Source organism: Mustela erminea, chromosome 19, assembly GCF_009829155.1.
Source record: "Mustela erminea isolate mMusErm1 chromosome 19, mMusErm1.Pri, whole genome shotgun sequence".
Classification (NCBI taxonomy): Eukaryota; Metazoa; Chordata; class Mammalia; order Carnivora; family Mustelidae; genus Mustela; species Mustela erminea.
Window position 1 is genome coordinate 44,678,803 of NC_045632.1, and position 23,598 is coordinate 44,702,400.

At 42.3% G+C, this 23,598-nt stretch overlaps 1 protein-coding gene across 2 annotated transcripts in view; it reads left to right on the forward strand.

The window, feature by feature from the left end:
* The window catches only part of WWP2 (WW domain containing E3 ubiquitin protein ligase 2), a 147,748-nt gene that overhangs the window by 73,260 nt on the left and 50,890 nt on the right, over positions 1-23,598 (forward strand). For both annotated transcript variants that reach the window (XM_032323083.1, XM_032323084.1), the window contains one exon: positions 17,955-18,082. In XM_032323083.1, coding sequence (XP_032178974.1) covers positions 17,955-18,082 — 128 coding nt within the window. The remainder of the gene's footprint in view (positions 1-17,954; positions 18,083-23,598) is intronic.

A 23,598-nucleotide genomic window follows, 5' to 3' on the forward strand; every position in this document is an offset into this window, starting at 1 on the left:
AGTGGAGGGAGTGAACAGTCAACGAGAGAAGCCACCAGTGGGGCGTCCGTGGAGGGAAAGGACCCGGCAGAGGGGATCCGCGCCGGTACTGACAGCTGTCTCCAGAGGTACTGTTTGGTTAGAAATGAGTGTGTAATTCGAGACTGGAGAGTAGAAAGTCGGGATGTGTGAGTCCTCCGTACTTTGCTGATGCTCCGTCACCTGTGAGTTTTTCCTTTGCGTCTCCCCAGCCGTTTCTGTGAAATCAGGGCAAGGAGGGAAACCCAGCTCACAGCTGAAACCCTCGGGGGCTGTCTGTGAGCCGTGCTGCTCCTCCAAGCACAGTTGGAGATGCCTTCTGACTTGACCAATTAGCTCCTCAGTCAAGAATCCCTGTAGATTTTCCACAGTTCTATAGGGAACTGGGGAGACAAAAAGGGGAGGTGTTGAATTTCATGAATGGGCCTGAAAACTGAAAGAGATCTAGTTGAAGAGGCTGTAAGGAGCTTAAGCAATTAATTTTCCTTTGTCGTGTGTGTCCACATTTGTTTTGTGGAAGCGTAGATGCAGATGTGCAGGGAGGTCCGTGCCTCTGTGTGTTTGGTGTGAGGGGATGGAGACCTGGAATTACTCCACGTCCATGGCCAGCTGTGAGCACTGGCCAGTGTGGGCAGACCTCACGTTTTAACATGCTCCCCTGTGATTCTTCTACATGTAGAAGTTTCAGAACCTCTTCTGATAGAGTTTTCACCCACCCTTCTTTCCTCTTTTCAGTTTTGTCCTGCTTTGTTGAAAGCATATGAAATTTATTGACTCCCTTGCCTTGGCATTAATGACCTCTGAAGATTTAAAAGAGTTATCGTCTCAGGGACTTACAAAGCCCCAAGGTCTCTGGTGAGCTCTAAATAGCTCATCAGCTGTGTCTGCAGACAGCCGAGCCCAGAAAGGAAAGAAAAATAAACTCAACAGGGCGTGAGTCTGCTGGGAACACTGCTGGGAGTCCTGGGAGGACCAAGGGGGTTTGGGAAGCAAAGCTAATGGGGACAGAGGCACGGACAGGACGGCAGTTGAGCCTTTGGGCACTGGGCCATTTTCTCAGTCATCGTTGGCCACTGCTACCTCTCCTGCACTTGAGATGACCAAACTGTAGTTACTTAGAGATGTCACCCAGTCAACATGAAACACGGTTGAACACCTTTACAGTTTTCATGCAAGCCTCCCCCCAACAGCTTCTACTTCACATCTGGGTAGAGCCTCAGGATTGCTCAGGAAGAGAAAGGAGTAACAGGAGAAATAAGTGGAATTCATTTACTCCTTTAGAAATGACTAAGATTCAGTCCCTGCTTGCAAGGGACTCTTTCCTGAGTAGTTGGTTTATTTGGAATAGGATTGAGACCGTGGGCAGGAACCTCCCTGCGTTGTCAAAGCAAGGCATTGGAAGGTAATCATGGAGATTAATTACACATTCATTTATACATTAATTTTGCACTAATTAAAATCCTGCACTATACATTATTATACATTTATCTCTTCAGATCTATGTATTTTGTAGGTATTTTTTGGGCGTTTCTTCTCCGTGAGCCTAGAAAGGTGTGGTGTGTGCCAGAAAGCTGGTTGGGAACTTTTCAGGAACTAGGACAAGGTAAGGCAGATGTCTGCACTTGAAGGCAATATTGGTTCCACAGACAAGAGCTGGGCTCTGAGCTAGGTTGTGGTGATAAACAGATGGAAAGCCATGCTCCCCGTCATCAAGGACATCTAGTGGGAGATACGAAGGTGACCATCAGTGTAGCGCGATGGACTGTGTAGTGGTGGTGAGTTCACATGCGAGAGGAAGGTAGTGGGAAGTGTTCCTGAATCTACCTGGGGGGTTTGGGGAATGCCTCCCACGTTTGAGCTGTACTTTGGAAGGAGTTTGCAGACCAGTGTGGTATCAATGTAAGGCAAGTCACTCCAGGAAGAGGGTACAGCATGGTCAGAGGCAAGGCAGAATAAAGAGAACTTAGCATATTTGAGGAACTATTAATCATTTGCTAATGTCAGTATAAAAGATATTTGTGGAGATAGCTATAGCAAACTGGTTCACAGACCAGCTCTAGGATGTCACCTGTTTACTTGTTTCGGTTTTGGGGGTTTTTTAAAGAGCAGTGTTAGGTTTACTGCAAAATTGAATGGAGATTTCCTATAAACCTCCTGCCCCCACATACACAGTCTTGCCTTCTGTCAACATCACACACTGGCATAGCCCATTTGTTAAACAGTTGATGAACCTACACGGACACACCATTATCCCCAAAGTCCGTAGTTGGCATTACAATTCACTCTCAGTGTTGTACGTTCTGTGGGTTTTGATGAACTTACAATGACACTTACCTACCATTATAGTGTCATATAGATTAGTTTCACTGCCCTGAGCATCCTTTGGGCTCGACCTTTCAATCCTTCTCTCACCCTTAACTCTAACTGCAACCACTGATTCTTTTATGGTTTCCAAAAGCTGCCTTTTCTAGAACATCATATAATTGGAATCAAAGTATGTGGCTCAGATTGGCTTCTTTTCCTTAGTAATATGCATTTAGGCTCCCTTCCTGTCTCTTTATGGACTGAGAGCTCATTTCTTTTTAGCGCTGAATAATACTCCATTGGCTGTACCACAGTTGATTCATCCATTCACCTACTGAAGAACAGGCTTGATTCTTTCCAGGTTTTGACAACCATGAATAAAGCTGGTGTAAACATCTGTGTGCAGGGTTTTTTTGTGTGTGTACATGTTTTAACTCCTTCAGGTACCAAGGAGAGTGACTGTTGTAAGAAACTGCCAGGCTGTCTTCCAAAATGGTTGCACCGTATTGCCTTCCCACCAGCAATGCAAGAGAGTTCCTATTGTTCCGTACCCTCACTAATATTTGGTGTTATCAGTGTTCTAGATTCTGGCCATTTTTAAAGCTTTGTAGTAGTATCTCATTGCTGTTTTAATTTGCATTTTCCTGATGACATATGATGTACAGCACTTTTTTTCTTTCAAGTTTTTATTTAAATATAGTTAGTTAACATATATGATAAAATTGGTTTCAGATGCAGAATTTAGGGATTCATCACTTACGTACAACACCCAGAGCTGATTGCAACAAGTGCCCTCCTTAATACCTATCACCCATTTAACCCCCCCACCGTCCGTCAACCCTCAATTTGTTCTCTATCATTCTGGTTTACTTCTCTCTCTTTTTTCCCTCTCCTAGTGTATTCATTTGTTTTGTTTCTTCAATTCCACATATGAGTCAAATCCTATGGTATTTATCTTTAACTTACTTCACTTCACATAACACCTTCTGGCTCCATCCACGTCATTGCAAATGGCAAGGTTTCATTCTTTTTGATGGCTGATATTCCATTTTATTTTTCATTTTTTATTTTTTTTTAAAGATTTTATTTATTTATTTGACGGAGAGAGATCACAAGTAGGCAGAGAGGCAGGCAGAGAGAGAGAGAGAGAGAGGAGGAAGCAGGCTCCCCACCAAGGAGAGAGCCCGATGCGGGTGGGATCATGATCTAAGCCGAAGGCAGAGGCTTTAACCCTCTGAGCCACCCAGGTGCCCCTGATATTCCATTTTATACACACATACACACATACCCCAACTTTTTTTATCCATTAATCATTCAATGGACATTTGGGCTCTTTCTGTAGTTTGGCTATTGTTGACAATGCTGCTATAAACATTGGGAACATTGAGGTGCATGTGCCCCTTCGAATCTGTATTTTGTATCCTTTGGGTAAATACCTAGTAGTGCATTGCTGGGTCGTAGGGTAGCTCTATTTTTAACTTTTTGAGGAACCTCCATACTCTTTGCCAGAGTGGCTACACCAGTTTGCAATCCCACCAACAGTGCAAGAGTGTTCTCCCTTTCATAGGTTTTTTTTGTCACCTGTGTATCATCTTTGGTGGGGTCTTTGGTCTGTTTTTTACTTGGGTGGTTTCTTTTCTGGTTGTTGACTTGTAAGAGTTTTTCATATATTTTGAGTGACAGTCCTTTATCAGATATGTCTTTTGCAAATATTTTCCCCTGGTCTGTGGCTTGTCTTAATTCTCTTGAGCACCTGTTTTTGTAAATAATATTTTATTTGAATACAGCTATGCTTATTCATTTACATACTGTCTGTGGCCCCTTTTATGCTCCAAAGGGGCAGAGTTATGTAGCTGTGGCAGAGATCAGGTGGTCTGCAAAGCCCAAAATATTTGCTCTCCGGCCCTTTGTAGACAGTTTGCTGATCCCTGCTATAGGAGAGGGTAAGAAGGCAAGACCATTTCGTAAAGGGCCTTTATGCTTTACTGAGGACTTGAGATTTTATTCTTTGGAACTAAGGAACCACTGAATTTTGAGCAAGGGTGTGGTGTGCTATTTTTGTGATAAATTATCCAGAAATGTACCAAATGCATAAACTTGAAGCTGTATCACTTAGGGTTCATTGCAGGAAGCAGAAACCATGCTAGGTATTTTGAGCAGAAGGGATTTAATATGGGGAATTAGGTGTTTACAGAAGTCTTTGTATGGGCTGGAGGAACCGTAGTTTCAAGGTCACAGCCTTGCATCTGCAATCCAGATGTCAGGAAACTGCTACTACCCCTCCAGCTGCCTTCATGCACACAGGCAAGATTGCAATAGAAGGCGGCTGGAGTGTTTGCCACGGTGGAGGTTGAGTTAGAACCAGGGACCAAGAGGAGGACTGTTGTAGGAACTGGTGAGATAGAAGTTGATGACTGGCCTTGGGCAGTGGCAGAATGGAGAGAAGTCCAGAGAAATACCTACAAGGCGTCATCATTGAGCAGGACTGGTTGATTGACTAAGAGACAGAGTGAAGAGCAGGAGTAGAGAGGTCTCAGCGCTTTGTGATGTTATTCATGGAAATAAGAAATGGGCGTGGGGGGAGGAGCTTATGAATTTGTCTTTTTAAAATGGCATCTTCCAGAATAGTTGGAAATGGTGTTAGTGGCCATGTGGCCTTGAGGTAGTCATAATCCGAAAGTGTATCCACAGAGGGAGGAATGAAAACCAAACTTTAAGAGATACAGAGCAAAACAAAATGTAATTCTGACGTTGAACAACGGGGCCATTATAAGGGTCACCACAGTGAGGGCACAGCGGTGATGTCTCTTTAATTAGGTCTGTATCTGGATTTTGGGATTTCTCAGTTCTAGAAAATTGTGGTTGAAAGGGAGAGGATTTACAGAGAAGCAAATAAGAAGAGTGTGGGTCTTGGAGAAATGGCTTTTTAATCATGGTTGCTTAGGCAGCTTGGGTCTGTGGTGATTAAAGAGCAGAACAGAACTAATGGCAGATGCTTTGGACAGATGGGGATGGCGGGGAAGGGGGTTGCTTATGCCAGTTTGTGGCGTAGTATGGCGTGATGAGGTTAGACTTTTCCTTTAGGATTCTGTTGGCGCTGGATGACTCTTTTTGAGAGTGCCAAGGTTTGTGGAGGTGGAACTTTGGCGTTTAGTTTAGTGACTGTCTCTACGATGATGTACTCAGTAGCCTTGATAGAATGACTCCTTTCAAACACTGAAACAGTTCTATATTTAAGTTTTGAATTTAGATGTAAAGTTCCAGAACTGAATTACAGAGTTTATAGAGCATGATGCTTCACCTGTCAGTGTTCTGAAGTTATTATGTACCCTTAGCTTATTAAAAATATAGTGAAGCTATTGGCCTCAGTATTCTTTGTGCCTCTCTTCCTTATTTCCCTTTAGGTATTAGTTCATTTCATTCTGGCATCTGGTTCAAGCATCCTGCCAAAATTATACCCACAAAGGCCCACCTGACCCATTTGCAGGTTTAACCTTGTGGACTAGTTCTTTCTGGAAATGTACATCCTGTGCCTTGCAGAATCGCAGGGTGTTCCTCTTTTTTCTGATTTTATTGATATTTATTTATTTATTTATTTTATAATTTGATTAAAAATTTTTTTATTTTTAAAAATTATTTTAAATGATTTTATTTATTTATTTGACAGACAGAGATCACAAGTAGGCAGCGAGACAGGCAGAGAGAGAGAAGGAAGCAGGCTCCTTGCCTAGCAGAGTCCGATTTGGGGCTCAATCCCAGGAGCTGGGATCATGACCTGAGCCAAAGGCAGAGGCTTTAACCCACTGAGCCACCCAGGCGCCCCTGATTTAAAAATTTTTTTTTAAAGATTTTATTTTTATTTATTTGACAGAGACAGAGAGATCACAAGTAGTCAGAGAGGCAGGCAAAGAGAGAGAGGAGGAAGCAGGCTCCCTGCTGAGCAGAGAGCCCGATGCGGGGTTCTATACCAGGACGCTGGGATCATGACCCGAGCCAAAGACAGAGGCTTAACTCACTGAGCCACCCAGGTGCCCCTGATTTTTTTAATTTTTAAAAAATATTTTATTTATTTATTTGACAGAGAGAGAGAGATCACAAGTTGGCAGAGAGCCAGGTAGAGAGAGAGGGGGAAGCAGACTCCCTGCTGAGTAGAGAGCCCCATGTGGGGCTTGATCCTGGGACTCTGAGATCATGACTTGAGCCAAAGGCAGAGGCTTAACCCACTGAGCCACTCAGGTGCCCCAATCTTTATTGTTTAAAAATAAATCTGACCAATGCAATATATTTATATATCTGTATATCTATATCTATATCTGTATTATTTAACAACAAGATTCAGGAATAAACAGGCAGTCAGAGAGGCATTATTAAGAAGATGACCTTTCCACAAAGATTAGAAAATGAGGGCTGACCATGAGCATATCTGGGAGAAAGAATATTTGGGCAGAGGAATGGCTTCTGCCAAGGCCTTTGGAGGTGGAGCAGGGGTAGGGAGGCCAATCTGGTGGTCGGTGTGGAGGGAGTAGTGGGAAGGTAGGAGATGAGGGCGGCACTAGGTGGGGCCAGCTTGTCTCTGAGAACTTCCGCTTTATGCATTTCTCAAGATTATTTTATTGGGTCCACGCTCTGAATTTGAAATATGAGTTATGTGCAAATTGAATTTTTTTATCTTTATCTCAGTATTCTCCTTTTTTTAGTACTTTTTCTCTGGAAATTTATTTGGTCTGAAGGATGAAAAGGAACTACCTATAACAACATAGATGACACTCAAAAATATTATGCTAAGTGTCAGGATCCTAGACACAAAAGGCTATATTGTGTATGAATCCATTTATATAACATTCTGGAAGAGACAAAATTATAGGGATAGATATCCAATCAGCAGTTCCTAGGAATTGACGGGGGTGGGTGGTGGGATTAACTGCAAAAGGGTACCAGAAATGTTTGGGGGGGATAGAAATGCTCTGTGTCTTCATTGTGGTGGTGGTAGCACGATTGTATACATTCGTTACAGCTCCTTAGACTGCACCCCTAAAAAGCATGAATTTAACTCTATGTAAATTACACCTGATTTGTAAAAATTTTTAAAAATCTATTTGGTTTGACATTAGCATAGCTGTCCCAGCTTCTTTTTGTTTTGTTTTGCTTGGCATATTTTCCCCCCACCCATTTAGTTTCAACCTTTTTGGTGTTTGTATTTTAGGTGGTATTGCTTGTGACGCCATTGAACTGTATTTTTAAAATACCGGTATGATAGTGTCTATCTTGAAACTTCACAGGCCATTTATGTTTCTTTGTTTCTGGATATCCTCTTGCCTTTTCTGTGCTGCCTTTTTTGTTTCCTATCTCTGGGCTGACTTTGCACTTTAAGCCTGTGTTTGCTGTGCCTTTTCTTGGTCTTGATGAATTGAAGTCAGCTTTGGCTCGCTGATTATTTGATACTGGAGTGTGAATTCTGCATCAGCGGTGTGAAGAGAACAGGAACTTACTCGCTTACTCCCTGTCTGAATATTTTGTTTGCCTTTACTATTTAGCATGCCTAACGGGTTCGGTCTACTTTGTGTAGACAAATAGCCTTTAAAGGTACAAGGTTTTAATGACAAAATGACACGAATTTTTCAAAAATGAAAGTAGTGAAAACCCAGGGTAGAATGTAGTGCAAATAATTATTTCGCAAAGGAGAAGGAGAGCCTAAGACCAGGTTTGTTTGTTGTTGTGTTCTTTTATTTTTTAAAAATTTTACCTTTAAAAAAGGCTTAAGAAAGATTTATTTTAAATCACATCATTCAGTTTTGCTTTCAGCTTAGAAAAGAATGAATTACAGACTACCGAGGAGTGACTTCTTCCATCCACTTCTTTTTGGAGGGGGAGAAGGTGCAGGGGGAGTGGCGCCAAACTCTCAGCCAAATATTGTGTTAAAGGCATCTGTGCATTATTCATCTTTCTCTCCTTAGCAGAGCCTAGAATAGTGCCTTGCTGCACGTAGCAGCAGCTCAATAAATATTTGTTGAGTTGAAAGAGTCTTGTGTTCTCGTTCCGTATTTGCCAAAACTTCGGGGTGGGTCTTGCTACTAGTTTACATTCCTTGGCGCCACTTCTCCTGAGAAGTGATGATTTCAGGGGCCCAGGGTGTAGGGGAGACTTTTTATCAGGACTGCCTTGTGCTTTCCAGGGCATAGCCTAATCGCCAAGAGCATGGTGGGTTCCCTGTGCCTGCGCTCTCTCTCCTGTTTCATCTGTTTTTTTCTTCATGACTGGTATTTCCGTACTGAACCGTTTGCGTGGACTATTCTTTTCAAATCTTTGCAACTTTTTAGGTTGACATTGGAATCAGACACAAGTTGATACATAAATATGTCTTTTTTGGGAAAAGAATGTGTAAAGTCCCTGTAGCTGAACTGTACCATAGGAGAATGTAACCCATTAAGAACAGTAATGCCTCACTTATATATAGTTGAAATTCCCAAGTGAATGTTGAATCTTTGATGCTTGTCTCATAAAAGGACATCATATTACAGAAATGCTGTTTCTGTGAGATGAGCCCTGATCACATAGAACTCTACCACACCTGCATAAGGCGTTCTGGAATCGGAGTGAAATAGGGTGATCTGTAAGAATTTGGCCAAGGCTGTTATCTAGCCTCATATTTGAAAGTTAGTATAGTCTTCTGTGGAAATTGACATTTATTTGTATTGAAAAGTTGTATCAGTTTTCTATTGCTGTGTAATAAATCACCACAAACTTAGGCCTTAAAGCGATAACATTTTTTAGCTCATAATTCTATAGCAGCACAGTGTGGCTGGCTGGGCTGCTGCCTTCTAATCTGGAAAGTCTAAGGAGGACTTTGCTTTAAGCTCATTCCGGTGGTTGGTAGACTTCTGTTACTTTCGGGTGTAGGACTAAGGTCCTTATTTCCTTCCTGGCTGTTAACTGGGGCCTCGCTTAGGTCTGGAAAGCCACCTGCATTCCTTCTCATATAGGTACCGCCCCCCACTCCCTTGAGCTTTCAGTCAATCTCTCTGATTTTCTTTTCTGCTCTCCACTTCTGACATCTGCTAGAGAAAGCATACTGTTTTGATATTATATAATAAGATCAGGCCTGCTTGTATGAGCCCTTTCTTAAATTTACCGGTGCCACATAATATAACATAATGAAGGGTGCGATATTTTGTCACATTCACTGGTTTTAGGCATTAGGGTGGAGTATCTGGGAGGAGGGGTCATTCTAGAAATTCTGCCTACCATAGAAGGTGTCTCTCTAAATTCTCATGTTTAGTCACTCGCCTACTCTTTACTTGTTAGAATATGCTTAAAAATTATAGCTAGAACAAATAAAAACCCATGCCAAATAAAACTTGTTGGATTTAGAGATTGTCTCACAATTTTAGTATATGCTTTTGGGCATGAAATGAGTCTAGTGAAATGATTTTTATTTCTAGACATGATATTAGAGAATGTTTTTACATGATGCTTAGAGCTGGTCTTTCCGGAAGGCAGTAGCTCTGATACTTCTTAGTTACCTCGTAGGCCCTGGATTCCATCCCCTGGCTAGATTCCATTCTCTGGAGGGATGGTGGGAGATGAGGATGTGATGAGTGACTGGGCTACAAAGAACATAGGCAGCACTAGAGGTTACAGGCCCAAGAGTACTTCTGAACTTGGCAGCCTGCTTCTTTTATTCATTCAGCAAATATTTTTACATGCCTTCTTGTGGGACCAGGCTCATGCTGGGTGCTGGTTATGCAAAGGTACACGGAAGAGATACGGTGCCTGCCCTCATGGATGTTCTTGGAGATAGACATTGAACAAATAAACACACAAACAAATACATAATTACAAATAGAAGTATTTGTAATACTTCTATTTGAATTACAAATAGAAGTATTTTAATACTTCTGTTTGCCATAAAAGGAAAATTAGAATGCTTTGTGAGAGAGTATCAAGGAACTTATTGTAGCCTCGGAGATGAGGCCCATTTAGACCAAGATTTGGTTTCGGTGCCCAGAGAAGCGTCTGCCAGGTGAGTAGATGTACAAAGACCCTCAATTATCCTCAGGAGCAGTTTAGAGGGATGTTCTGAGGAATGTCCAAGGACCATACTCTTTTTGGAGCTTACCTCACTTCCACTGGATTTCTGCCTTTGTGATTTGCTGGGTCAGAACGCTTAGGAATAACAGCAGAATGCATTGTTTGACCCCAGTACCTCAGGTCCCCATGTCGACCTTTTTGGTCTGAGGTTGTAGCACAAGGGACACTCAAAAGAGACGACTTGAGTAGGACAAGGTGGAGACGCCCTTCTGGCTTACCTGTACGAAACGAGGTGGGGCTCTGCCTCGTGGGGACCTCAGGGTCTGCTCATGTAGGTTCCTCCTGCATGTGAGCCGGTGGCCCACAACGCTCGCCGCTTGAGCTGTGTATGTCCTCGTGGCATCTGAGGGCAAAGGACATTGATCAGTCATTGACTGCTGCAGCGAGCTGGGTAGAATGAGGAGTGAATACTTCCCCTGAACTTCAGCTCCCGTTCAGCTTGGGGAGGGTGTTGGGGTATTCTTTTCTGTTATTCTCGCCCTACAACATGGAATTAGGTTAGAGGAATCGTATGTTCTTGTGTAAGATGAATCTTTTAGTCTCTTAAAGCTGCCACTGTTGAGATGATTGCTCTGTACTCCAGGTTGGGCACAAGTAAATCATTTGTCTTTCCAAAACGTTGAATGGACTTGGCAGCAGTTTTATTTTTACCTTTCCTGTCATTTCTGAGGCTGGCAGCCTAGAGGTAGGGTGTGGAATGGAGCTGTAAATTACCCTTGGTATGATGAGAATGGTCCCATTTTAACTCTTAATTGTGCCTTTCCTTTTCACCTCTCCTTTTTCATCCCTTCCTTATTTTTATTTATTTGTTTGTTTGTTTATTTATCTATTTATTTAGTTTCCCCTGAATCCACATTTGAATGGAGAGGAAGGATTGAGGAGCGTATAGGTGGGGAGCAGGCTTGATTGACAATGCATCTCTGAATGGTGGAAACCATTTCTTTTCCCATCGCCAATTCCTTTTTTTTTCATTGCTTCTATTTTAAGTGCCTGTTTTTTGTGCTGGTTCTGTCTTACTGGAAACTGGCCCAGCCTCACTCAGTTTTGTTTCCATGCTGCTATTAAAAGACAATGCCCAGTTAAGAGGCCATGGAGGAGGGGCCGAACAGCCACCCTCTTGGGTCCAGTCATCCCGGCAAATATCAGTTTGCTGGATTGGAATGTGAGAAGAGTTTGAAGGTTATTAGGTGATTTTTAACTTTTGCATTGTTATCGATTGGACTTTGTAAATGGAGGAAAACTCACTGTTAGTTGTTACACTCTGAAACTTTGTATGAGCTGAGGTCAAATACTAATGGGCCTGAATCTGAGGTCACAGAACCTCCCTTTTGTACCCCAGTCCTCTTTTACCAACGTAGAAAATTCTGCTCAGCAACCTGTGTCCAGGCAACCAGGAATTCTAAGTATTTCAGAGAAATGTATTCCTGAGCTTTGAAGAATCCTCACATTTAGTAATACAGAGTGTTTGGAGAGTCTTGAATATCGCCGAAAGTACATTCTTCCTGAGATTCTTGGTTTTTGTGTGTGTGGGGGTTTTTTGTTTTTTTGTTTTTTGTTTTTTGTTTTTTGTTTTTTTTTTTTTTTTTTTTTAGCATTTCCTCACACAGTAAGTTACCTGTCTTTTAAAACTTTTGCTGACTTTTATTTTTTCTCATGTGATGAACTGTTTTTGCAGTGGCTGAAATATATAAATTGATGTTTAAAAATTATTAAGTTAGGTTTACTGAGGTGTAGTTTATAAACAGTAAAATTCATCCTTTGCTGTGTATAGTTCTGTGGGTTTTGACAGAAGCATAAGTCCGGTAGCCACTACTGTATTCAAGATATAGATAGCTTTATCTTCCTGAAAAATTCCCTCGTGGCTCTTTGCAGTCATCCTCTCCTTCTGCCTCCCACCACTGGCCAACACCAATCTGTTTTCTTTCCATACAGTTTGCCTTGCTTTGTCCTAAATACTATAAAAATGGAATGAAACACTGTAGCCTTTTGAGCCTGTCTTCTGGTTCCTGTAGTGTGTTTGATGTGAATCTATGTTGTTACATGTATTAGTAGTTTGTTTGCTTTTATTTGCTACGTACTAGTCCCTTATATGGATGTACCACAGTCTGAAGGACTTTGGGTTGTTAACCGTTTTGGAAATTATGAATAAAGTCACTATAAAATATGGCTGAAGGTTATGGAAACATATTTTCCCCCCATTTTTGGGTAAATACCTAGGAGTGGGATTGCTGGTTTGTATGCTAAGTGCATATTTAACTTTATGAGAAACTGCCAATGGTTTTTCTTTTCTTTTTCCTCCAAACTGTAATCTAAAGTGGCTGTACCACATTCCATTCCTTCCAGCAGTGTTTGACTTTCAGTTGCTTTGTGTCCATGTTCCTCAGCACTTGGTACTGTCAGTTCTTTTGTTTGTCTGTTTTTATTGTGTCCATCTAATAGGCATGTGATGGTATCTCATTGTGATTTTAATTCATATTTCCCTAATGACTAAGGATGTTGAACAACTTTCCTGTGTTTATTTGCCTTTTCTAGATTGTCTCTGGTGAAATGTTTGTTAAAATCTTTTGATTATTTTTTATATTGGTTTGTTATTGAGTTTTGAGAGTTCCTTATATATTCTGGATTTAAGTCCTTTATCATATAAATAGTTTCAAATATTTTTTCCCAGCCTCTGGATTACCTTTTTGTTTTCTTGACAATGTCTTTGGAAGAGCAGGAATTTTGAATTTTGATGAAGCTACCAACTATGTTTAAAAATCAGTTTCCCGGGGCACCTGGGTGGCTCAGTGAGTTAAAGCCTCTGCCTTTGGCTCAGGTCATTATCCCAGGGTTCTGGGATCAAGCCCTGCATCAGGCCCTCTGCTTAGCAGGGGGCCTGCTTCCTCCTCTCTCTCTCTCTCTCTGCCTGCCTCTCTGCCTACTTGTGATCTCTGTCAAGTAAATAAATAAAATCTGTAAAAAAAAATCAATTTCCTCGTGAAGGATATGATAGACTAATCTCAAATTCTAAGCCACCACCAGATTTTGAATTCCACTGTTAATTTTGCAAAAGGTTTTGTGTTCTGACTTGTGAGCTATTACTTTTTTGGATTGTTCCTCTTCTTTTCACTTATGCTTCCAGTGCTAGGGCAGGCCTCTTTTTAAACCAAAGAAACAAAGTTTTGTTCAACTACACCACATAAATTATTGCTTATGTGAGGCTCCTGGGTGGCTCAGCCAGTTAAGTGCTTGCCTTCAGCTCAGGTTAAGAACCCAGAGTCCTGGGATGGAGTCCCACATCGGGCTCCCTGCTCAGTGGGGGGACTGCTTCTCCCTCTGCCTGCTGCTCCCTTTGCTTGTGCTTGTTCTCCCTCTATGTCAAATAAATAAATAAAATCTTTAAAAAATTATTGTATATGTGATGATGGTCAACAAAGTTGTACTGGAGTGACACTGCCAAATTGTCAGCCAGTCTCACTCACTGGCCCAGTGGCTCTCACATGTCAGTATTGTAGAGTGTGATGCAAAATTACAGATCGGTACATTTCCACTAAGATGTAAACTTTTTGAGATCAGGGACTCTTTCTGTTTTTGTCTTTAAGTGTTTGCCAGTTTGCCAAAGGATATGATAAAGAATATGAATCAACAACCAGATGGAAGACACACATAGGGCGAGGTATGAGGAAAGGTGGGGAGCTTCCACGCCCTCTCCAGGCACACCGCTCTACCCACATCTCCATGTGTTCACCAACCTGGAGCACCAGGGACCCTTTCTGTTTTGTTGTTAGCCCTAGACCAGGGCTTAGTGCTCAGAAAATAATTGAATGCTATTCAGTGGCTTTCATGAAGCCACTTTCATGCAAGATGTCCCAAAGCAACCAGGGCTGTGGCTCTCGGTACAGCTGAGGACTGAGGCCAGCTCTGTGAATGGCAAAGCTTGAATGCCAAGGGACAGCCCAGAGCCCCATCTGGGGGACTTCACATGCAGCAGATCTGCTTCTGGGAACGTGGAGAGAGAATTCCAGGGCCCTGGCCTTGACTGGATTTTTTTAGGGAGGCCTCAGGTCCTGAGAGAGGAACTTAGGTAAGGATATACCAGCATTCTGAGTAGGGCATGCTGTTGAGAAAGCTGAATCTGGGTCCCTGGATGGCTCAGTTGGTTGAGCAACTGCCTTAGGCTCGGTCATGATCCTGGAGAGCCAGGATCGAGTCCCACATCAGGATCCCTGCTCAACAGGGGGTCTGCTTCTCCCTTTGACCTTCCCCCACTCTTCATGCTAGCTCTCTCTCATTATCTCTCTCTCAAATAAGTAAATAAAATCTTAAAAAAAAAAAAAAGAGCGAGAACTGAATCTCTGTAACTAGGTAACTTGAAACCAGTTGTGGAGTTTTGCTGTTCTATCTTCTGTCTCCGGGGTTGCATACCACCCTCTCCCCTGCCCTCTGCTGCCTCCCGCCCCTGCTGACTTCTCCACCCTCAAAATGGTGGCGGGATCAGGCCAAAGTTGAAGTCACTGGCAGAGCCGGAGCCAGGCCGCCTGTGGTGGAGCCCAGCTCATCTCCACCCCATCGTCTCACTTTTGTCCTGATACTATTTTGGCTTATGGTGTGTGGTTTCAGCATTTGAGCCAGCTTTTAATCACGACACAATCCCATCTTGTAAGGGCTGAGCGAGTTCTCCAAGAGAGGAAACTGCTGAAGAGATTTTCCTCAACTGCTGGGGCCTTTCTTCCTTCAGAGAGTCTTATGTTAAAGGTAATTCAAGGTGAAAAAAAAAAGTGGAAACTGCAGACTGAGAGCAAGGGAAGAATCTGGGGAATGGGGGTGTGTGTGTGTGTGTGTGTGTGTGTGTGTGTGTGTGTTGGGGGGAGGGCGGAGGTGGCAGTGGGCTGCGGCCAGGGAGGCAGCAATTCCTGCCAAGTGGTCCCAGCTGCCCCTGGTTACAGGCTAATCCCAGCCCTGCTGCAGCCCATCATTCAGGGCGAGCTGCTATCATTAGTGGTGAAGCATTTCTGAGAGTATTCGCTCTCAACTCTGACCACAGGCCCTTTCGGGGAAGGGAGGGAGGAGCCAGGAGACTTAATGGGGCCCACCCTGTTGTCATGTCCAGCTGCTCTGCAGAGGGACAAGCAGCTGCAGACTGGAAGTGATCACGGGCCCCTCAGAGCCTGTGCGTGTGACGGGACTGATGTCGCCTTTCCTGTGCTGCCCACACAGCCTGCTGCTTCTTGAGTGGTACAGCCCTCTACTGTGGGCTGTGCGTACCAAATCAAAAAGGATTTTTTTTTTTTTGTCCTTTTAAGGGTATTCTTGGATGAAATAAACCTTTTATTAACCAATTTTATCTCTGTCAAGCTCTCTGCACTCAGCACATTCACATACATTCACCAGTGGCCGAAGATTCTTTCCCTTTGGAATGAATCTGTACTCCTTCTACATTCGATGAGGAGTTGTGGGAAGATGCTCAATACTAACATTTCTTCCCATGAAGTGGGGACTTTGAAATATTTTTTTTGACTGAGGTGTGGTTGACAGCTTTTAATTTATGAAATTAGCTCAGGGAAAAGTAAGATGGAAAAAGAGAGTCCAAATTAAATCTTTATTTCCATAGCTCAGTTGCACCTTCTTTATCCATTTTTAACGGCCATGCAGTCTTTAGCAGTGAAAAACTGCACGGTTTGCTAGGTGTCTTCTTTCCTGCCTGCCTTCCTTCCTTCCATCCATTTTGATCCAAGAGAAAACTTTTTCCTCCTTAAAAAATTGTGTTTTTTCCTTACTTAAAAGTGTATAATTTCTTTCTTTTTTTTTTTTTTTAAGATTTTATTTATTTATTTGACAGACAGAGATCACAAGTAGGCAGCGAGGCAGGCAGAGAGAGAGGAAGGGAAGCAGGCTCCCTGCTGAGCAGAGAGCCCAATGTGGGGCTCGATTCCAGGACCCTGAGATCATGACCTGAGCTGAAGGCAGAGGCTCTAACCCACTGAGATACCCAGGCACTGTCAAAGTGTATAATTTCAATGAAGAAAACTAGAAAACTCTAGAAAAGCACAAAAGGAAAAACCAAGGGAATTCATAGTCATAACAGTCAAAGATAATCACTAGTAATATTTTGGCTTGTGACCTTCATGTTGGAAAAAGTCCATTTCTTGTGCTGGAGAAGGTGGTTGGTGGAGGCACTTCTCACGCCCCTAGAAACCTCCAAGTTTGTTGTGTTGCGGATTTGTCCCAATACACTGGATGAGAGTCTCACCGGCAGAGGTGTTCTGTGGATATGGAGCCTTCCAGCCCAGCAGGGGACCTTTTCCTTTGGGCTCTACATCTTACCATCGGCCCAGTGAGCAGTGAAAGAATAGCCTGGGAGGGATTCAGTTCAAATCCAGGCTGCCCACCCCCAGTCTCCACCAAAGAACAGGAGCTCTTGATCTTAGGCTGCCTGGACTTGAGTCTTGCTCCATTGCTTACTTTATCTTCTCTCTTACCTGTAAAATAGGCGTAACAATCGTTAACTCCTTCTAGGGTTTCCATGTTAGATGAGATAAAATAAAGCGCACAGCGCACCAGGGATACCTGTTACGTCATGTTCCAGCCCAGTGCATAGTACACACTCCTGTAGCTACTGCTGTTCCTTTTGTTGATGATCGTATTCTCATGGCCCGTGTACATGGTGTGAGACTTCTCTCCAAGCAGGTGTGTGTTCTGGGGGATCTGGGGTACATGGACTTCTGTTTCTTTACCTAGACAGGGGTGGTCTTTTCTTTACTAGACAATATTGAAATACTCTCACTTTTAAATACTCTCACTTGAAAATTAATAGATAATGAGTAGTCAGTAGAATAATCTCCTTTGACAAAACCCCTGGACTGAAGGGTGGGGAGCTTAGACATTGTCACTGAGTGAACAAAGTCGGGACAACAGGACTGGGAGAATACGGACTGCCCATTGCCTCGTGTTCTCTGAAGTTGTCAGACGCTCTGCTCCTGGATTCCGCCGTCTTCGGTGATATAGATCCCTTTATGCTATGTTCCTCATTTATTTGGAACGGACCATTGAGTCATCTTTCCTAGATAAAACATGTCAACATATGCATGAGCTGGAGTTGTCTAGTGCCCCTTGACTTCTTTTTCCCTAGGATTGTATGTTTCTAGCTATAGAGAAAATATATTTAGATAAGTTTTGGGCACTTTTTACCTAATGGGAGAATTATGTCATCTGTAGCCTGTCCAGTGATTCATGTTTATTTATTACATTTGAGCCCAATAAAAATAATGTGATGGTCATAAGATATTTTGCCAGTTACTTCAGATGTGGGGGCAATTCACTCTGGATTTGTTTACTTCAAGTGGAAAAGTTTACCCAAAGTTGCTTTCTGGGCTATGACCAAGAGGGAAGCTTACCTGAGTCTCTCTGTTTGGAGCCAGCTTCTGTTGAGTCAAAGACTACCGGGGCTTTTAAAAGTCTTATTTCCAATAAATAGTGAGAGAGGGGATACGATGACTTAGATGGGACATACTTCTTTCTTTTTCACAGTGACTTATATCTGTCTGCTTTATACTTTGAATTTTCAGGACACACAGACATTCAGGTGGCTCAGCCAGAACAGCCCCAGCAACTGGTGAGCAAAGCCCTGGTACTAGCAACCGGCACCGCCAGCCCGTCAAGAACCCAACCCACAATGGCTTGGCCAATGGCACAGGTGAGTGACAGCACAAAATACCGACCTGGACTAAAGCAGTGGCTTCTAACCTTGCTCACTGCGTCAGAATGTAGGGTGGGCTAGGGAAGACTCCAAAACTAAAATCCATCAGCCTTCCCATCTTCTTTTGTCTGTGGCATATTCTTTTCAGCCGAGAATATTCTCCATATGACTGCACTCTTCTAAAATATTCCTTTGCACAAAAATAAAAAGTGTTAATTTTTAAATTCATTTCTGATCAGTATTGGGGGAAAGAGGGTACCTTATTTAAATATGACACATTTTTTATTTCCTTAATTTAAGGGAATGATCAGACTAGGGAGAAAAAGACTAAGTATTGTTTCTCAGAGCTGGGTTTGAGCAGATGGCAGCGCTGTTGGACCCATTGGGATGCTGACTAGCAGCAAAGCGCCATAGGGGGTGGGGATGTGGGGGGGTGAGTGTGGGGGGCACATTCCGTGGTTGTTCCAGTGAGAGTATTCATACCATTGGAGAATGGGTAGCCCTTCCATATCCACAGAGAACTTTTGTGCCCTTGATTCTACTTCTCTGTAAGTGGGAAGGGAAGGACCTGTTTCAAAACAAATCCGTTTTTTTGTCATGCTTTCCCTCTGTCTCCTCAGGACAGTGTCGAATTAAAAAGCAAAAAAGAGTTTGTTTTTCTCAATGTCTTGAAGTTATGTCAAATCTTTAGTGACTGCCAGTCATTTGGTAATTTGTCTTAATTTGAAGCGTTTGGGAGAGGACTTGGATGTTTATTTCAGTAAACTGTAGATATTTTTAATTATTTTTTTAAGAGTAGATCTCTTTTTGTTGTTGTTGTTCTGGTTTTTTATTTATTTGACAGAGAGAGAAAGAGAGAGCACAAGCAGGGGGAGCAGGACAGGGAGAAGCAGGCTCACTCACCCCATGTGGGTGGGGCTTGATCCCAGGACCCTGAGATCATGACCTGAGCCGAAGGCAGATGCTGAACCAACTGAGCCACCCAGGCTCAGATGTTTAAATCAGTACGTGACACGGAATGAGTTTTGTAGATGCTGTGATAGCCGAGGTGTGGCGTGAAGGAGGGGAGATTGGAGCAGCATACCTTCTTGACAGGCTAGTAGATAGGTCTTGTTGCTTCCCCTTGTGAGCCGACTTACTGAGTCAGAGAGTTCAACTAGGAATGCTTTCTAGTGGCTTTCAGCTGGCGGGCAGCACCGTATGAGGGCTGCAGAGCCCCTCCGATAGTTCAGGGTGGAGGGGCCTGTCCTTCTGGCCTCTGTGCATGTGTGGTGAGTGGACATTCTCCCTGGAGTTGGGGACCTACCTGAAGGAATTGAGTTAGTTTGTTCCTCCTGAGCCTTGGGGATGAGGAGTACAAGTAGCTACCATCTCAGCGCACCTGATGCTCCTGTGCTGACCGCCATATTCACATGCTGGGACATCCAGTCGTAGTGACCATGGGGGGCCCTGGCTTCCAGTCTGGGGGAAGGGGATGGTGAGGTGGCAGCCATGGAATGTGATATAGAAAACCGTATATAGCTCCATGAGCACCAATAAACGTGCTTCTCTTTGGAAAATAAGTCATGGGGCGCCTGGGTGGCTCAGTGGGCTAAACATTTGCCTTTGGCTCAGGTCATGATCCCACAGTCCTGGGATCAAGCCCCATGTCAGCCTCCCTGATCAGCAGACCAGTGTGCTTTTCCCTCTCCCTGCCCACATTCATGCTCTCTAGCTCACTTTTCTCAAATAAATAAATAAAAATCTTTAAAAAAAAAAAAAAGGAAAGAAATAAGTCACTTGTAGAGAAGGGCCAGCATTTACAAATGGGGAGGGGAACTGGGTTTATGGAACCACTTGTTTCTGGAGGCTGTGGCCAGGCTACCATGGGCCTTTGTTTTTTAGGGGCCTACATTACTTGAAACTGGTTTTCTTCAACTACCTCTGCTTTTCTTATAAAAACTATTGGTGAATTGACTTTATATGGCGATGGTCTTTGAGTCACTCCTATTGGGTACTGCAGCAGATCTGTGTTTCCCCTACATTTATTTTTAGGTACCGTTGCGTATTGTCCTTATCTCCAGGAACGCTATGTTTCAGCAGACAAGGCAGGTGCCAGCCATGTCTTCAGAAAGCCAAATGTCTCTAACCCCAAACTGCACTGGGAATGTTTTATAGTGTTGTATCTGAGTGCCCAGACTGTTCCCAGAACCCATCTGTGAAGGACAGTCATTGCATTTTGGGGATTTCTGCCTGTTAAAATACCAAGGCCTTGGCCTCTATCTCGTCTCTCCTCTTTCTGCTGCGGTGACGGTTCACCTTTGCTTCCAGCCAGCCTGGGTTTTGTAGGCTTTTTAATGTCTATCCAAGGGGTACGGAAAGATTTTACCTTTCCTTTGGGGAGCAGACAGAAACTCTCCTTTCCGGCAGCACGAGACGAGAAAGGAGTTTGAGGCTGTGAATGAGGACATCTTCATCTTTCAATATGTTGCTCTTAGAACTGTGAGGACCAGTTCCAAAATGGTGGTAGTAGCTGTGCCTCCAGGAAATATTTCCACAGACATACAAGATTTATTTAGCAAGCCTTCTTGGCTATGCTCTGCAGTTATGCATGAAAAAGACATTTAGGGCAAAAACAGAGCTGAGTTCCAGGTGGTTTTTTCATGTTGTCACAACTGTAAAGTATCCTTTTTTGTAAAATGAAAGTGAATGGCAGCCTGTCTGTATAAATGTAACATTACGAAGTTTTAGAAGTGGTGCAGCCGAGTAGATGAATAGTATAGCACTTCACTGAGACCTGTGTGCCATGATTTACTTTCTAACTTTTTATTGAAAACTTTATCCAAGAAAATTACATCTCTTATTCCTCTCTTAAATGTGATTTCCATGCACATAAAGCCTGGAGTCACACTGGTCGCGGTCAGATTCGGGAGGCGCCCCTCCCCCTGCACACACCATGTACAGTATGTGTGTAAGGCCCAGTTTCCTCATTGATAAAATGAGGACAAGAGTATATATCTCATAAAGTTGTTAGAAGGAATAAATTATATAAAACATGTAGAGTGCCCGAGACTGTCAAAGTTAGTTTTTCATACAATTTTAATTATGTAGCATAGATATGAGGGTTTTTTAAATCCCATTTTTTTTTAAAGATTTTATTTATTTATTTGACAGAGATCACAAGTAGACAGAGAGGCAGTCAGAGAGAGAGAGAAGCAGGCTCCCTGCTGAGCAGAGAGCCTGATGCGGGGCTCGATCCCCAGGGCTCTGGGATCATGACCTGAGCCGAAGGCAGAGGCTTTAACCCACTGAACCACCCAGACACCCCCAGATCCCATTGTTTTTTTACACACAGTTCTACGTCTATGTTGTCTTGTTTGCTTTTTTAGTGACCTCCTACTGTTTCACAGTTAATATGTCAGAATTCATTTAACCATTCAATTCATACGCATTTCCCTATTATAAAACAAAATCTGATTGCAAATGTCTTTGCACACATCTTTGTTTCTTCTTGCGTAGTTTGAGTCAAAGGACATGAATTTTTAAAAATGAGATCGAATGTGTTATTACCAGCTTGCCTTCCAAAGGGATTGAAGCAATCACAGTAGTATAAAATTTCTGTTAGGTTGTATATGAAGTTTATTTTTTCCTGAAACTGTGTAAATACTGGCTTATCATTTTGCTAACAGCTGTTAAGTGCCACTTCATTGTTGAACCTAATTGCACGTTTCCAGTTACTAGTTGCTTGCTCGACTGTTTCTTTCCTCTTGTGTGATTTTTTTTTCATAGCATTTGATTTTTGTTTGTTTGGAGATTGAGAGATTTATATATTTTGGTACAAGTTTTTTTTTTTTTTTTAATTGTGGCAAAATATACATAGCCATTAAACCATTTGAAGTGTGTAATGTAGTAGTATTAAGTACATTGTCAGTGTTATGCAATTGTCACCACCACTGTGCACATCCAGATCTTTCTCATCTTCTCAAACTGAAACTCTGTATCCCTTGAACAATAACTTTCTCCTCTCTATCTGCCCTCCAGCGCCCACCCTTGGTAACCTCTAGTCTCCTCTCTTACTTGTCTTGTTTGCTTATTCTTGGCTCCTGGCTGGCTTGGTCAGTAGGACAAGAAACTCTTGATCTTGGGGTCATGAGTTCGAGCTCCATGCTGTGCATAGAGATTACTGGGGGGGGGACTTAAAAGATAACCAGTGGCTAATAATTTATCTATGATTTTGCTTATTCCGGTACCTCTTATAAGTGGAATAGTTTGTACTTTGTCTCTGGCCTATTTCACTTAGCATGTTTTCAAGATTTATCCACATTGTAGCATGTTTCATTCCTTTTTAAGGCTGAATAATGTTCCATTGCATGTGTGTACCACATTTTATTTATCGCTTCATCTATTGGTGGACCCAGTGGATGGTGCTTACCTTTTGGCTGTTTTGAATAATATCAAATAATGCTGTTGTGAATATGGGTGTACATCTTTCAGTTCTTTTGGCTATAAACCTAGGAGTAGAGTTGGTGGGGGTAAATGTCTGGTAATTTTGTGTAACTTTTTGAGGAGCCCCCAAACTCTTTTCCATTGCAGCTGCACCACTTTACATTTCCTCTAGCAGTGAATGAGTGTTCCAGTTTTTTCATATCCCTTGCCAACACTTGTTTTCTGGTGTGGGGTTTTTTTTTTTTTTTAATGTAATAGCTATCAATATATACGAAGTACTTAGGTCTAAGTTTTATCTGTTAAATTTGTGATTTTAAGTTTCCTTCCTATATTATTGTTTTACATTTTATCTCATTTTCTGTGGCTTTTGTAGTAAAGGGGAATGAAAATTTAAAAATAATTATGCCTGAGCATTTAAAAAAAATGTTTATAGTTTTACTTTTTGCTTCAGTAGTAGAAAAAATTCTCTCTTGTCTGTGGCTAGGATAAATACTTTATCTGTTTGACTTTTTTTTTCATGGTTACAAAATAACTTATCCTAATGGAATGTTGTATACTGATATGTCTGAATACATATTAAATATAATGAAGTCTGGGTCCGAATTAATTTTTCTTTATATTGGGGTCCTATTATTCCAGAAACAATTTTTTTTCCTCACTGGCGGTTTTACTTAGTGTTTATCACTTATCATGTTCTTAATATGTAGTGAGAATTTATTTCTGAACTCATTCCATTTATTTCCAGTTTGGGGCTGTTCCCATGTGATTCTGATTCTTGACGTGTGATAGTGTGTTTTCCAATGTTTTGAAGGGTTATTCCTGATATTTTTTGGTATTACACATTTTCAAAACAAATTTCAGTCTTTGAGTTCTTAGAAGTGTGATGGGATATACTTGGAAGTTGGGCAAATCTGTATTTTGGTCAAGGAAGGACTGAACTTTCCCATGGTATGGCTTTGTAGGGTTTTCAAGTCTCTCTTCTTGCTTTCCAGCTAATTTTTCTTCTTTTTCCCCCCCATCTAATATGGTTGTTTTTCTTTATATAAGCGCCTCACTGTATGTCATGCTAATAATGGAAGATTTTTCTG